This window comes from Chelmon rostratus, chromosome 5 (assembly GCF_017976325.1).
Source record: "Chelmon rostratus isolate fCheRos1 chromosome 5, fCheRos1.pri, whole genome shotgun sequence".
NCBI classification, from domain to species: domain Eukaryota; kingdom Metazoa; phylum Chordata; class Actinopteri; order Chaetodontiformes; family Chaetodontidae; genus Chelmon; species Chelmon rostratus.
In genome coordinates this window covers 9,236,127-9,252,612 of record NC_055662.1, presented here as the reverse complement: position 1 = coordinate 9,252,612, position 16,486 = coordinate 9,236,127, and the positions used below count along the sequence as shown (strand labels likewise).

The 16,486-nt window shown below is 39.6% G+C and overlaps 1 protein-coding gene across 1 annotated transcript; it reads left to right on the top strand.

Annotated features, from left to right (window-relative positions):
- The first annotated feature begins 253 nt into the window (after positions 1–253).
- LOC121606373 (serine/threonine-protein kinase N2-like) lies at positions 254–15,994 on the top strand. The gene is made up of 20 exons (XM_041936647.1): positions 254–487; positions 774–936; positions 3,102–3,253; positions 4,335–4,548; positions 5,425–5,553; positions 8,124–8,233; positions 10,472–10,612; positions 10,883–10,958; positions 11,126–11,318; positions 12,246–12,381; positions 12,672–12,724; positions 12,823–12,880; positions 12,960–13,051; positions 13,737–13,913; positions 14,101–14,163; positions 14,251–14,327; positions 14,553–14,695; positions 14,837–14,944; positions 15,404–15,484; positions 15,645–15,994. The coding sequence occupies exons 2-20, from the start codon at positions 780–782 to the stop codon at positions 15,846–15,848; spliced, it is 2,364 nt and encodes a 787-aa protein (XP_041792581.1). The 5' UTR covers positions 254–487; positions 774–779; the 3' UTR covers positions 15,849–15,994.
- Positions 15,995–16,486: the final 492 nt, after the last annotated feature.

The window sequence follows — 16,486 nt, the reverse complement described above, 5'->3', positions numbered from 1 at the left end:
GGTGACAGCATAGGAACATGTGGTTATGCAGTGGCCAATGCCGAGCCCAGAGAAAGCGATCAGCACTGTCAGACTAGCGGCAGCAGCAGCAGCAGCAGAGCTGGCACAGGAGAGGAACTCTGCCGTCCCCCTGCAGAGAGAAACCCCCATAAAAGAGACAGAGCGAGAGAGAGAGAGAGAGAAAGGGATTTGGTTACAGAGCAGAGGATGAGGATGCAGTGGGAAGGAGATGCTGCAGAAGAGTCTGCAAGGAGGGAAAAACAAACAGGAGGACAGGCTGTGTGATCCTGGTTTCAAGATGTAGAAGCCGCATCAGAAGAGCCCTCTGTCAGTGTGTGTGCGTGTGTGAACGCACCATAACATCAGGGGACTTGTGTTTCAAGGATAGTGAAGGTGGAGAGACGCAACACGAGAAGTCCCCCCGCCACCTCCACAGACGATGACAAATTAGTCCTTATTCAGCAAGGAGCCAGAGCATCACCCTGAGGTTAGTGAAGTGCAAAGTCATACCGTTTCCACCTGATCTGAACACATTGTTCTTACTTATTCCATCTCTTCTTTGGCATTTGTTTTTGTCCAGTATGGAAATGAGTTGTATGTGCAGCACTGCCGCTGGTGATATCCTCATGTTCCACCACTTGTTATGATAAATTATGGCTGTCTTGAGTCAGGGTGTTGTTTACAAATGTGCTCTCATCCCAGCTGACCTGTCAGGGAAAAAGCATGGTGACGAAGCGGGGATTGTTGTCTCTTGATGTGATGTCGTTATCTAGGATCAGATGTTGTCCACAGCTCAGCAGATGCTGCAGGATAGCCGCTCCAAGATCGAGCTGATCCGACTGCAGATTATCAAAGTCACCCAGGTTGGCAGCAGCAGTGGCGGCGGGGGTATTGGAGGTGATGGTGGCGGCAACCAGGACAGCTCTACACATGGAGGTCAGAGTCCTGGGCCATGACCCCTTTTCAGGGTCACTGGATGTCAGGAAAAGCATTTTTTTTTTTTGTATAATGACAAATTATCAGATATTTTTTAATTTTAGAGACATGCATTCTTTATATAAAATTAGAGATATTACCAGTCACCAGTAGCAACTGCAACAACATCAACACGTGTGTGACACATTGTATGGCTAGTTTGTTGCAGTCAGATTTGCAAAAAAACATAATGGATAACAACCTATTGGAACAGTGATGCCATTTTTTGGCTCAAAAACCTTGAAGGCCTTTTGACCTCCGAAGCTCAAATCTATAATTGAACGATTAGAAATGTGATGGGGGCTCAGGCTGGAAATTGAGTAGTGAAAACTAGAAGCCTCTGCGTCTGCTAAAGAAACCACCGAGTCATTGGTATTGATAACCAATTCAGTCATTCCCTGCAGATACTACATGTCATGGTTATTGTTTGTTTTTTGTAAAAAAAAAAAAATTGGTGTCAGAGGTCAATGTCCTGCCTCTGTTTTGAAGGATCACACCTTACAAAGACTTTTGTTTTTGGCAGTCTGAAGGTAAAACAGTTGAGAACTGCTTGGCAGAGTTAAATGAGGAGGTTATGGGTATGAATACATTGTGAAATTGTAGCTGTTAGACTTCAAAATAACAATATTCAAACCTCTCTCTTTGATGTATCTCAGCCGTTTTGCAAGCACGGTCACTTTTGCAAGCATTGTTTCTTCTAGATTTGTGTTTTGGAAATGTTATGCTTTAATTAATGATTCAGTTCAATTGAAGGCGGTAATGTATGCCAGAGCTTCCTTTTTCAAAGAAGAGGTTGAGATTGACATGCTGTAACAAGCTGCAAAAAATCTATTACCTTAGTTTTTTAGTAAGGTTTCCTTGGCCACAGACGCAATCTAGACGTTTTAAAAGTGGTTCTTGTCGGAAAGTGCAGGTTTTAGGTTTTAAAAAGTCCAGTTCAGAGAGTAACATTAGAAATTTTTGCCTGTTCAGAAATATCAGCGCTTGTATCAAAAACCCGTATTGGCTGAACCGCGCTTCCTGCCAACTGTCATCTTTGTCGGTTTTATCTGTATAATCCGGAAAGTGAAACCACTCTGACAGCATTAATAGAGACAGAGAGTAAATGTGACATTTAATTCTTAACTGGAGATGTGTGCCATTTTTAAACCCTAAAACTAACACTTGCAAAATGATTCCTGGCGTGACAGTAACAGAATATGAAATATGAGACAAGTAACACTGTGCCTTGTTTCCTTGGTTCATATTTCCTGTCCCTGACCTCTGACTTCCTTTCCACTCATTGATTCCTCATAATGTTGTGATCTGCCAGGAATTGAAGTCCTTTCTACTATTGCAGGCAGTTTAATTCACTGTGCATCCGAGTGTCAGCTAAATGTAAAAAAAAACCAAAAAAACAAAACAAATATCAATATGTTAAGTATTGCTGCTTTGTTCACAGTTTTCATCATTTTTTCATAGGAAAAGTAACACATGTAATCAAAATAGAGATGAAGTAACTTCTGTTACTGCCAGTGGAGAGTAGCACTTTTACAGACATAAGCAAAATGCAGGACTCGATTATGAAATGCTGAGAAATTTTCTTATATCCCATACAAAAATCCAGCATACAGAAGCCATTTAACCATGTTTATGGCATTATTCTCCCACAGTACACTATTCGTGTTTTAAGAGAATCATTCAAGCTGTTCAGGAAGATAATGATGAATGGATCAACATGTTAAGACTAGACATTCATAAGTCAATATTACCAAAGCCCTAAGCAGCAAGAGAGAAAAAAAGAGTGCCATGTTTTATGTAACAGTTTTTCTTCTCCAGTGCTTGTCTCCTTATATTAACTTAGCAACAGGGTTTTTCTCCCAGTCGGTTTTTTATCTCTCCTTTTAGAGCTTACCTACATTTCAGATAAGTGTCAGCTAAATGCCAGAAACATAAAAAAAATTTAATGTTAAGACCTTTGCCTGGGGCACAGTGACATTTTAAAGAAAATGTCTCACTACAGCTTTATAAATATTTATTGCAGGAATGAAAATTTTCAGCGAGGGTCTATGAGGATGTAATGCTTGTCCGAAATGAATTCCTTCATGCTGAAATACTCTGTCTCCTTCTTTGTATCTTTCTCACAGGGATGTCTCCAGTCGCTGTCAGTCCTGCGGATGCTCGTTTGGCAGAGTTGCAGCACTACATACAGAGAGAGACAGATGCATTGGTGCTGGCCAAAGATGTGGTGAAGCAGCTGAAGGGAATCTCTTCGCTGGACCAGAAGGCGCTGGCTGAGGTAGGACTCAGGGCTCATCAATTTAGTTTAAAATAGCTTGAGTTCAGGGGAGCCAGAATGCTGATTTTAATTATGGTCAAGTATTGTTACCAAGTTTGGAAAATTGGGTAAAAAAAGAATTCATGGATATTAGCTTTCCGCAGCACATTTCATGTAACTTTACCCTCCATTTTTTACCTGTTAACTGCATTGTAGAATAACATGCCTGGTCCATTTTCTTGTCAAAAACATAGAACTTTCTAAGTAATTGAGTTATTGTCAGGGTGGAAATGCCTCTGAAACAGCCTTTAAATCACTGAAAATCTTCACTGAAAGCAGACTCATACCCAGCAGAGCTTTAAGGTACCATATGCAATGTCAGACAAAATTTGGGAGACACGAAGAGTACGTTTATTAAGAAACTTTGAGAGTCACGCTAGAGTCTTTGCAAGTTGTAGCCCCTTACATATCACGTATACTTTCCAGCACATTACTGCCGACCATTCTACAGTACAAGAATATAAGAGTACCAGAATATACAAAACATTCCCCAGCACTCTTGTGTAGGTTGTGTAATTAAGACTGCATTATGTTTGAAGCATTATTGTTGGAATGCAGTTTCGACTGATTTGAAAAGCCCCCCTTTGTTACCTCATTTCTTTATTATTATTATTCTGTAACTTCTGACATTTCCTGTGGTTGATTTTTACACCGTGTAGAAATGAATGCAATTCAGTCATATAAAATCTTCATGATTTGTATGGAATGAGCTAATACATCCAGCAGCACAGATACAATATGGTCCTTTAAGGGTTAATTGAAAACATAAAGTATGCAACAGAAATCAAGTTTCATGTGAGGTTTCAGTTTAGTTTTGGTCAGAGTGGAATCTTCACCGTGCCAAAGTTGATGGATCTGATTTGATCAAATCTGATATTCAATAAAAACACAAAATAAAAGGAAAAATAAATCCTAGTTTAAGTCTAAAGTCTGGAAAACATCTTCATGTTCAAAGTGCAGCACTGACCATATCCCAAAATACCAAACAGCACTATGTTAAAAAAGACCAAACATAACAACACAATGTTTATCTTCCTGTCAGGCTCAGTCCCGGGTGCAGGAGTCCTCCCAGAAGCTGGATCTTCTGCGGCTGTCCCTGGAGAAATGCCTGAAGGAAAACAACCAGGAGCCTCTTGAGCAGCCTGCAGCGGGGGTCGACCCTTCAGACAGACCCCCGTCTCCTCGTAGCTCCAGACCTGGATGTCCCCTGTCCACCTCCCTGTCCAATTTCTCCATCAGACCTGCCTCCTTAACTGGTAATTGTAACTGCAAGTTATGCTGTTTCTGAACAACACTGACAAAATGGATCAATTTTTATTATACAGTATATAGAGTCAAGCACTTTCCCTCATATTCAGTCTGATTTGTAGGCTGTGGATTCTGCACACCAAGATACTTAAAATGCATATTTGTAAACCAGATTTACTTCTAAGAAAATACCTGCAAGTAGAATATTTTGTGTTTTTTCACTCAGTTATGCAGCCGTTCTCAGTAGTATCATAGACACCCTGTGTTTGAACATGGTTTACCATACACTGACCTCTGGCAGTGGATAATCGGGACATGTAATCTGTTGGTTTTGGACGGTTCAGTTGTAAGCCAGTCTTTCCCTGCACAAGGCAAGAAAAAGGCCTTTTGATGATGTAACGAGGAGACAAATCCTGGAGTTGCTCTGTTGGCAGTGAATAATGAGAGCGAGTCTCAGAGCGGTGAAAACACTCGGGGTGATTTTCTGCGCCACAGCTGTTAGCACTACAGTGAAATGAAGAAAATGAGGATGTGAATGCTCAGTGCGCAGCTCCAGACAGCTCTGATTAAAGGCTTCAGTCCGAGAGATTTATTCATTCTGGCAAATGAAAGGTTTTATTTTGAAATGCTGTGTTCATTTCAGTCAACTGTCTTAACTGATTCATTGCCAGGCACTTGAAACAGGCATGGTTACACACTGTAGGTTTCTGAAGTATTTTGTAAGTATAATAAGTAACAGTGCTCAGCTTATGGGAAGTTATTGCTACACTTAATAGTAAAACTCATTTAATTATTTATTTATTTATTATATTGTTCATTGTAAACTGAGAGTCAGATATTCTGTTTTTGAAGTCCAAATCAAATTTTCTTCATTATTTTTTCAGGCAAACTTGAAGTCAGGCTTCTTGGATGTGAGGATTTACTAAAACCTCTGACAAACCCAGAGCTGGAAAACCATCTGAGTCCCAGTGAGGACAGTTCACCAGCTGCTCACAGGACAGATGGACACTCTGGTAAGAAGACGCTTTGCATTTTTAAAGTATTTAGTTTAGTTTTTACATTCTACTATTTTGCTAAAAAGTTGAGCTTCTCAGCTGTGTCTCCTGTTGAAGATATTGGACAGGAGGATGAAATGTTATTGATCACTCAAGTACAGTTGAATTCAGAATAAGACAGTAACAGTCTGGGTAGGTTCTAGATAGAACTATGTATTTTGGCATTAATCATAAATGGTAAAAGTAATAAAGTGGTACATTTCCACTAGACTCTGATTACAAAGTGTCTTTTTGTCAGCACACAGCTGGTCAGCTCAACTTGTAAAAATGTGACAGTTGTCTACAGGCAAGAATACAGTACAACAACTGTGGAGAGTAACATTTTCTAATAATAAATGAATAATGAATAAATATTGACTCGGGTATATATTGAGCTGTTCTGTAAAATTTGTCCAGGCTTTCCCCTACATCTCATTTGCCTCTGACATGTAGGAGGGTAGAAGTATTAATTAGTCCTTTAATTAGTGCCAAATTACATAGTTCTTTCCAGAAAACTTCCTTTGAAAGTTTTAGGAAAATATGTGAAAACGCATAAAATAAAGTGCCCCAATAGAAATGAGAATATAAAAAATGCAGAACAGGTAAAGTAGTAGGGTCATGACATGTAAATATGTGCTTGTTCAATCGACTGTCTGTGAATATTAGTGTTAGTTGAGTTAGTTTGTTGTTTTGTTTGCATGGATTTAGGGCTGTTGCTTACAGATGTTAAAAGTCTTTTCTTCAATTTGAAACGTGCTTTTTGTAAAGTATGAATTACCTGCATACAGGATACTCTAATATAACAACCAGTGTGTTTATTGCATTGTGTTACATTATATTCTCTACCAAAGATGTTGGAAGGATGTCCTCTCAGAAAGCCATTTGCTCAATCGGCTGATATTTACTTTCAATTTTCAGAGCAGAAAAGACTAATGACAAGCAAGTATGAACTGATCATAAGTTTTCAGCTTTGGAAGTAGAATAGAGATAGTAGAGAATTAATCCTCATTCACTGTTGAGTTTTCCTGTTTGGCTCAGTGGGAATAGCATGCCATTAAAAGCATTAATGTTTCAGGTTTTATTCCCTCTTGGGTGACCCACACTACTTTTATATTTAGCTGGTGCTCTTAGTTGTAGTGCCTGCAATCAATATATAAACATGAGAAACCCTTTGGTGTGGAACATAAAGTCACTGAAGTGCATCGAAACAACTTCTTAATCAGGGAACCAAAGGGATGTCACTGCTGTTCATTGGTTTCCTTACATTGATGAATTTAATGAAAGCTCCACTAGTCAGTATTTTTTTTATACCAACAATGAATCAAATGACCACATTTATTGTAAGATTTTTCATTTGTCACTTGTGATGAACCCACTGAAAATGACCCAGCTCTGCCCTTCTACAGAGCTTTTCGTCCCAGTTGTGTCTGTGTCAGCTGATGAATCCCCTGGTTCATCGCTACTTCACCTGTCTGTTCTGCTGCTGTTCCTTCAGCTCCCTGCCCACCTCTTGTTTTCATACTGCCATCTCGTTGCCCACTTTTAAACCTGTTCCTGACCATTGCTTTTAGTAAATTTCCCTTCATCCTACCGGCTTGCCTTGAATGTGTGTTTCTCTGCATTTGAGTCCTCCCCTGGACTCAATTAGAAGACTCTAATTGTGACATTTTTAGCTCCCTGTCTTATTTTTACGCACGTCAGAGCTGTTTCCAGCGGCATCAGCAGCTGTTTTCAGCCAATGAGCTCAGATAAACCCACAGTGCACATTTGCTGAGCAGAAAGACACAGTCACAGATTACTTACCTGGTGAAGACGGTTGGACATCCAGCGGCTGAAGAGTCAGATATTATTCTCAGGAGTTAATGGAGACCAAACATGAGCTACAAGCAGAATGAATGCAAATAAATTCATCACGTGGATGCAAACAAGACGTTCAATGGGATGATAATGTTGCTCTGTGTCTGCTGAAAGTGGAAACAAGCAGAAGTTAGACAATATGTCCGAGCCGTGAGTCTGCCAACTCACTGCAAGGTATTTTACATCAAAGCAGTAAAAAAAAATACGAGTGCAGCTTTAAGTTCATGTAACTGAACTGTCCACACAGCCACAGCACTTTGCTAATACTCAGCTTCTCATGCAGCCATAGGCTTAAGATGTTTTATATCTATGTTTTTTCTGATGTTTCTGTCAGTTTTATTCTCTTGTCCGGAGAACATTTAGTTTTAACTGTTGAAAGTAGTTCACAGGTGACATAAACAATTTACTTGAACTTTCTGACTGATTGTGATGTGTAAAAAACACGAAAGAAACAAGACAAAGGTGCACATACTGTTGTAAACTTACAAATTAATCCACTTAACATCACTCAGATTTTAACTAACTCACCTGGTCAAGGTGTTGAGTTGATATTTGTAATAATCAGACTATTGCCTTAGTCTGGTTTAACACACTGATTAAGTAAGCGGGGATCCAATAGGATAGACCCTGACAGTTGTTAGGAACAAGCCTGTGAATTTTTGGTTTCAGTGGAGATATTTTCTGTCTCTCAGCGGAGGTCAGTGCGGTGCTCAGGCTGGACACCAGAGTGGTCGGCCGGACACGCTGGGCAGCCGTCAGCAGGCAGAGCTGGGACCAGACGTTCTGCATCCAGCTGGAGCGGGTGAGTGCAGTCACAGATATGCAGTGAGTCCGTCAGCTAGTAAGTCTGTTAGAGTCTCCACTATGATATACCTTTACCCTGATTTTGATCATATGAAGCATTCGCATAAACATGGAGAAACCCACTTCACTTTGCTTTGAACATATAGTGCAATAGTGTAAATGCTGTACTTATTTTATCCGTACCCACCAATTTCAATTAATGTGCAATTTCTGCTAAAACTTCTCTACAATTTTTGGCATTATATTTTTATGGCAATATTTTTTATAGTTCTTTGTATAAAATGTACATATACTGTATATATATGTGTGTGTGTGTCAGCTTTTATTTTGTATTTCTCTATTCTGTTGCTATTTCCCTACTGCTATTGCCTGCTGCTAGTAACACCAGAATTTCCCCTGCAGGGCGTTAATAAAATCGTATCTCTTATCTTACGTGCTTCAAACATGATCCATACTACTGATGTCGGTGCAAAGATCATCATTATATTATTCATCACAATATCTTTCGAGCCTGGAGGCTTATTCTTGATGACAGGGGACAGTATACTGTATGTGACAAGATAATGTAAGCTTCAAAGTACACTTACTAGATTTTCAAACCTTTCAACTGCATCTCATGGTCTTCTTCAGTGAACAGGATGACACTTTGAATTTAGATTACTCTGTTATTCATTATATGTTCAGTTTTGCTGAATAACTTTGATGTAACTCGAGTGGATGATGCACCTGCAGACATGACAACAGAAACTTGGATCAGGTGTTTATGTGCCTCAGTATCCTGGTTTCTATAGTAGTACTCCAGATATCAAAAATTAAAGCTTCTCCAGTGGCTTGTATTACAAATCAAATGCAGCTTAGTGTGGTTCTCGTTGGATTACCTGGGGATCCTGGGTAGGTGGTACCATAAAGCTGGTTATGAACCGTTATTACAAGTCAGTCACGATGGAGGTAAATGGATCAGTTAACATGACATGACATAAATCTAACCCTGTTAAAGTGGAGCCCACTTTGTGGAGAACCAGAGTTACTGCAAAAATCTAGCATTATCTCTGGTATTTTTTTGAAAAATGAATCTTTTGCTTTGTTAACTAAATGATACCTATTAAACAACAAAGTTTTTGATCATGCCAATTGTAGTGGAAAGTTTGGTACATAGAAAGAATGAGAGAAACTGAAACAATAGCTCCACCACAGATTTCCCATCATTTAAACCTCCTTTACTGTAAACTAACTTTTAATAGCTGTGAGTCATTTTTCTTGTTCATTCTGATCCGCACCACCCACATTCAAGCAGCTTTCCTGTGTATTTACTTCCCTCCTGATCATCCTGTTTCAGCCTGAAATAAGTTGAATTGCAGACACACGACAGCATTGAAATAGCCAGGTTCTCCTTGTTGATGAATGGGCCTCTGTGACGGTGTTGCAGATACAAAAAGCATCAGCAGCTTAGAGGCTGTAGTAACGTTGTGTGTGCTGACATGGGATATATACACAGGGTCAGTCCTCCCAACAGCACTAGAAGCTGTTGTGCAGCATGCTCTACTCCTCTGACCAGTTACTTGTAGCAGCTGTTCTGCACTGGTTTATTATTGTTGTAGTTCTGTCAGTGACCAGCAGGTGTCTCTCTAATACCTGTAGATATTGATTCATTTAACAATCTCAATCAGTTATTACACAGAAAATGTACTAGTAGGTAACAACTATAAGCTATAAGCAACGGTGCTTTAGTGAAAGTTTTCAAAGTGTCTTGTTTTTTTGTTTCATGAATTGAAATAGAGGAAAGTGCTAGCATGTGGTTTTCTCTCAGTTTAAACTCAGTTAAAACTTTGAAATCAGAGAAGGAAATCAGGTGAACCAGTTTCAGATCCTGCGTATTATTTTTCCTCTGACTGCAGCAAAACATTTCAAAGCTTTGTTTGTTTGTTTTCCACACTAGATTTTACATTTGGAAACCTAAAGAATTATACGATCCTGACACCTTTTAAAGCAATGAGTTTTTCAATTTTTTATATTATTGGAATACTATTATCAAAAAGACTAAAGTTATACTGTGTGCCAGCCGTCTTTTGAGTAAACTGTCAAGGCCCAAATTCATCGTCCACTTCATCAGTTCATTATATCGCCACAGTCAGACCCTCAGTTGAATTCTGTTTGTTTCGGTAAATTGACATGCGTCAGTTATTGCTTGTGTTCATTGATTGTGTGCTTGTTGTGTTTGCTGTCAAATTGCTGATAGTCTCGAGAGCTGGAAGTCGGTGTCTTCTGGGGGGACCGGAGGGCGATGTGTGCGATCAAGTTCCTGCGACTGGAGGAGATGATGGACAATCCAAACCACAACCAGTTAATTCTGGAGCCCCAGGGCCTCCTCCACGCCAAGGTACACCTATGACCCACCTGCTGTAGGACAGCAAAGCTCCATGTTTCTGGGCAGAAGTAACTCTGAAATGATAAAATTAATGTGTTCTCTCTGTGGAGAAAAGCATGGAAAATGAATGTTCTTAATGTTTAAATGTCATTTTCTCAGTTTGTATGTTAATTTACACATGGTATTATTTTTGTTTAGAATATATATAAAATGTTCATGAACTCTTAATCGAGGCATAAACCCAAGTGAATGTCCCAAAACAAATTCTTATGGATTTTTCAGCTTCGATTCATCGACGCTGTTGTTGAGCGGCAGCCGAAACTGAGACGTCAGAGATGTATCTTCACTAAAGAGAGAGGTACAGATGAACGACCTATATACAGACACAGATTTCATACTTCTTCATCTTCAGTCACTGTTTCTGCAGTGTACCTTGATGCTATGAAGCACCCTTTTTAGAAAGGTTCATTTTCTTTACTTTTACTTTGTCGGTTGATGTCTATGAAAAATGTCTTTCTTCCTCAGGCAAGAATTTCCTCAGAGCAGCCCAGATGAACATGAATTTTGCCACATGGGGTCATCTGATGATGAGCATCCTCCCTCGCTACAGCTCCTTCACCACATTCAGCTCGTCCCTGTCTATGACCCCCGACCTCATGGCCAACAACACCCCACGTGCAACTGAGAAGGAGCCTCAAACCACCACTCCACTGCCAAGGTCAGAAATAGTCTAGGCATCATAACTTTACCTGACATAGTGTTCGATGGTACTTAATAGAGAGCAGCAGTGGGACAAGTATTCAGGTGCTTTCCTGAAGTAAAAGTACTAATATCACACTGTGAATATACTCCACTACAAGTGAAAGTTCTGCTTTCAAAACCTGTAAGTATTATCAGTAAAACTGAAACTAAAAGTACTCACTGTGCAGTAAAATGCTCCCTGTCAGTGTTTTACTATATTTGAAGTTTTAAATTAGTATTATTAAGGCTGAACTCATTGTAACTACTTTATGTGCTGGTGTGTAGTTTAATGTGCAGCACTTCATCATATTCTTTAAGATCATTATATGTTTGTCCTGTGGAAAACACGCATTTGTGATGCTTTGTGATGATGTGTTTTCCAGCTAATCCAAGAGGCTTTTTAAACTGTTTATTTATCTTAAGAATTTTCTCAACCCATAGGAAATACGTCATCCTTCAGTTTATTCAATTTCACCAGGTTTAGAGATACATGGTTCCCACCAGACAGGAAGGATAAGAAAAACTGTAATCTGAAAAGTAACTTGTAACTAAAGATGTCAGACAAAGGTAGCAGAGAAAAAAAACAATATTTGACTCTGAGATGTGGAGGAATAGAAGTTAAAGTTGCATAAAATGGAAATACTCAAGTAAAGCACAACTACTTTAAAAATACTGCTTTATTTCTGATTTTCTGGATAAAAACTTAAAAGCTTTGGTTTCATGTTGATTAATTAATACTTGAGTAAATGTGCATAGTTTGGTTCCACCACTGGAAGGGTGTAAACTTTAGTACCGTGAGCCATCAGATTTTTAGTGTGGGACGATCCAGTTGGAATAAAATTGAGGACCCATGACTGAACAACTGCCATTTTTTTGTTGTTTCATCTTTCTTGTACATCTGCAGCGAAGCTCCAGTAATCAGACTCAGCATAACTGAGGATCAGCCCTCCCCCACCAGCATCGACCAAGGAGACAACACCTCCACCATCATCACTACAGAACGTACAGCGTCATCTGTGCCCGCGCTGCAAGAAAAGCTGGTGAGTGATTACTGATGAAGCCGCCATTAAAGACGTTATTACGTTTTGAATCTTGGAGTATTTTCTTTGCTTTACACTTTTATCAAAAATGAAAGTGTGAAACTGTAGTTTTTTTTAAAACTCCATTGAAAAAATCCAGCCAAGTAAAGCTCTCTTTGAGGATGACAGAAATAAATCCAGTGGATCATAGAGAAGAAGAGAAACATTTGGAGACATATTGATCTTGGGTTGTGATTTATGGCTGTGAATCATTGAATAGTGAAATGTTCCCAACATGTCTTTATTTGCAGTCATCCATAAACAACAGAGAAGAAAGTGAAGATCAGCCTGTATCTGCTCTGAAGTACACACACATACACAACATACACTTCTTATCTTATATACTGTGACGGTTAAGGATAGAGCGTGGCCTTTATTTTCCGTTTTTGTCTTTTTCACAAGGATGCAGATGGAAGATTACAAATATATTTCAGTTCTGGGCAGAGGACACTTTGGGAAGGTAACAGTTTTTCACTTGAGCTCCTGTTTGATCAAAAGTTCCTCTCGTGTTTGTCCTCAGTTGTTTGGTTTCTGTGTAGGTCCTGCTGGCAGAGTTTAAGAAGTCAGGAAAACTGTACGCCATCAAAGCCTTGAAGAAAAAAGACATTGTGACACGTGATGAAGTGGACAGGTGTGTGTGTGTGTGTGTGTGTGTGTGAAGGGACTGGGAAAGCTTGGGAAAGTCTTTTTTATTTAAACTACAGAAAACTACAGGTATACAGAGGTCCACCCAGGGGGGAAGTAGAAGACAAATCCATTTGTAATTTGAGTAAATGGACCCTTTAAACTATAGTAGTAGCCAACTTTGGTAGTTTCTCTGCAAAATTATAGTGTGTCAAATTGCCAAAACAATTGCCAATGATCCACCTTGAGAAAGGCTTAGTTTTACTGATTCAATTCACACATTTTACTTCATTAAAACCTGTTTAACAGAATATAGAACCTTCATCGATTTCTTACCAAATTAGCAAAGCCATTACAGCAAAATAAGGGCAAGTGAAATGCTTGCTGAAAGTGAAAGAGCTTTAAGGTAAAAGAACACAGAGGTAAAACTGAGACCTAGGGTCTGTATTTCTTAGTGTTTTTGAAAGACACCTTGAAACAATTTGTTGTTGTTGTTTACCTGTAGAGCCAAGGCCACACGTAAGTACTGAGTAAAGGTTCCTCAGTATGAGCTAAAGCTTAACAAGAAACAGTAATACAACTTTCAAGACATTCAGTCAGAGTCTAACGGTGGCAATCTGTTATACTGTACAGACCTAGGACATATATTAAGTTCAGAGTAACTCCTGTTAATCTGAAGCCTTATTCTGCAGCCTCATGAGTGAGAAGAGGATCTTTGAGATGATCAACGCATCTAGACATCCATTCCTGGTGAACCTCCACGGCTGCTTCCAGACCAGCGACCACGTCTGCTTTGTCATGGAGTATTTACCAGGCGGCGACCTCATGATCCACATCCACAACAACGTCTTCACCGAGGCACAGACCAGGTTAATATGTCCTCCTGTTGTTGAAAGACTCTGCACTGTTAGGAAACAGTATGTATGTGTAATGTGAGAGTATTTATATTTTAGCTTGTTTATACTGTAAAAATGATCAGGGAGGTCCCTCTATGATCGAGAGAGAGTCAGTAAATATAGTAACAGAGAGTTTTCTAAAATCTATTGATGTGTGCAGGTTTTATTCAGCGTGTGTCCTGTTGGGTTTAGAGTTCCTGCATCTGAATAAAATCATCTATCGGTAAGTCACGCTGGAGATTGAGTTCATGTCACTGTACAGGTCCTGTAGCTTCAGATGTAATGACGTGTACTGTGTGTTCTTACACAGAGATCTGAAGCTGGACAACCTGTTAATGGATGCAGATGGATTTGTGAAAATCACAGACTTTGGGCTTTGTAAAGAAGGTGAATTGATTTGGCACACTGTCTATACATCACCTGACTCATCTACTTTCCCCACCAAATACACATGCTAGTACTTATTTTTGGCCTGTTTATTCACTACGACTTAACAGATTTACAGAGAGCCTCAATGTGTTGATTTTTTTTGTGATTATGCTGATTGTCAAATTATTCCCATGGAGTGATCACAGTGGACCTGTGATCATTGTTCTGTCTTTATCTCGGCAGGGATGGGTCACGGAGATCGGACCTCCACGTTCTGTGGGACTCCTGAGTTTCTGGCTCCTGAGGTCTTGACAGATGACAACTACACCCGAGCAGTGGATTGGTGGGGGATGGGCGTCCTCATCTACGAGATGCTTGTGGGAGAGGTTGTTAATGTGTATTCAGCTCTCTGTGTGGGTTGTTGCAGTTGTGCCCCATCACCTGTTGTCCAATTTTTTTGTCCATTATCAAAGCTTTGAATGAAAGACTTATATCACTAACTCAGCATCTCCCTGCCCTGCTCCTAGTCTCCATTCCCTGGTGAGGATGAGGAGGAGGTGTTCGACAGCATCGTCAATGATGATGTGCAGTATCCAGGCTCTCTTCCTCCTGGTGCTGTCTCCATCATCCAGAAGGTGAAAGTCTCTTATCCGGTGCTCCCCCAGTCTCGCTTAACTATTTGATATCTCATGAATTCAACACAATTTAGTTTAGGTTGAACAAGGTAAATATACACATCCTGGCCAAAAAACCTGTAACAATCAGACAATGTTTCATATTATAATCTCATCTGCTACACACATTACTGAACCTAATGGGACTGTGATCATTGGTATTACCTCAATTTTTGCACTGCAGCTTTTCAGGTGCTAAGATATGATTATAATCATTGCAACAAAGAAATAGAGAAACAGGATCTCGCTGGTCATGGAATTTCTGCAATAGCTTTGAATATTCAGTTGGAGGAAATTATTTTAAATGGAGAATGAACACTGATAAACTTTGACAAGTTGAAGCCTGCAAATATCAGGGAGAAGTACTGCCAGGAAGTTCTCTGAAAGCAACATTAACAAAGCTGGTTCATCCGTCTACAGCTGCTGAAGAAGAATCCTCTGAAAAGGCTTGGAGCTGGAGAGAGGGACGCAAACGAGGTCAAGGGAGAGAAATTCTTTGAGGTAAATCACTCTGCCCTCTCTGATTAATTTATGGACATGATGTATGGGCATATTATATGTTTTCTTCAATTTACAAACAAGTGTGGAAAAGCATCAGTTAATGTTGATTCAGTGTGAAAGCACAGCGTCATTGTTCTGCTGATGGAACCTTGTCTTCCAGACCATCGACTGGGAAGCCCTGCTGGCCAAGAAAGTAAAACCGCCGTTCCTGCCGTCAATCAGAGAGTCCATGGATGTCAGCAACTTTGACAGCGAGTTCACTCGACTTCAGCCGGTCCTGTCGCCTCCCTCCAAGCCCTTCAGCCTCTCTGCCGAGCAGCAGGAAGCCTTCGCGGACTTCGACTTCTGCGCCTTGCATGGATGAAAGACGAGCTGAAAAGACCAGGGTGGGAAATTACCACCAGACTCATACGTTTGTTTTGTGGCTGGGAAGTTTCTTAACTTGGCAGGTAACAAACCATCTTTATTTACTTATAATCAGCCGCCCTACAGGCAGGTCAAGTAATTCAAGTAATAATTATTCACCAGCTGCTTTAATCATGATGTTTTGGATAAAAACTTAAAAGCTTTAGTCTTTTGTTTTGTGTTGTATTAGTTAATTAATTAATCTATTGGCAAAGTATTAATAATTGACCAATTTAATAACCAATTAACTTTTTTATTAAGTACAAATTCTAAACATTTGTTAATTACAACTACAAATATGAGGATTTGCATCCTTTTGCTATTTCATGTCATTTACATGAATATTTTTTAAAACTGCCAATAATTTTATCTTTGGTGACGTGGAATGGCCACTGGTCATCAAAACTTTTGACAGTTTATAGACTAAATTGATAAAGCAAAAAAAAATAATAATAATAGTGTAACATTTTTTTGGAAATCTTGGAGTCTTATTTGCTTACTGAGAATTGGATGAGTGTATTAATAATGATATCTGTACGGTAGCCTAAATATAAAGCTAACGTCAGCAAGTGGTTAGCTTAGCTTAGTACAAAGGCT

Excerpts from the sequence above, each read along its gene's own strand:
- LOC121606373 (XM_041936647.1), top strand. The coding sequence starts at position 780 with ATGTTGTCCACAGCTCAGCAGATGCTGCAGGATAGCCGCTCCAAGATC. Across the intron at positions 8,234-10,471 it reads TCTGCATCCAGCTGGAGCGG|TCTCGAGAGCTGGAAGTCGG; the intron begins GTGAGTGCAGTC and ends AATTGCTGATAG. Across the intron at positions 14,328-14,552 it reads CTTTGGGCTTTGTAAAGAAG|GGATGGGTCACGGAGATCGG; the intron begins GTGAATTGATTT and ends TTATCTCGGCAG.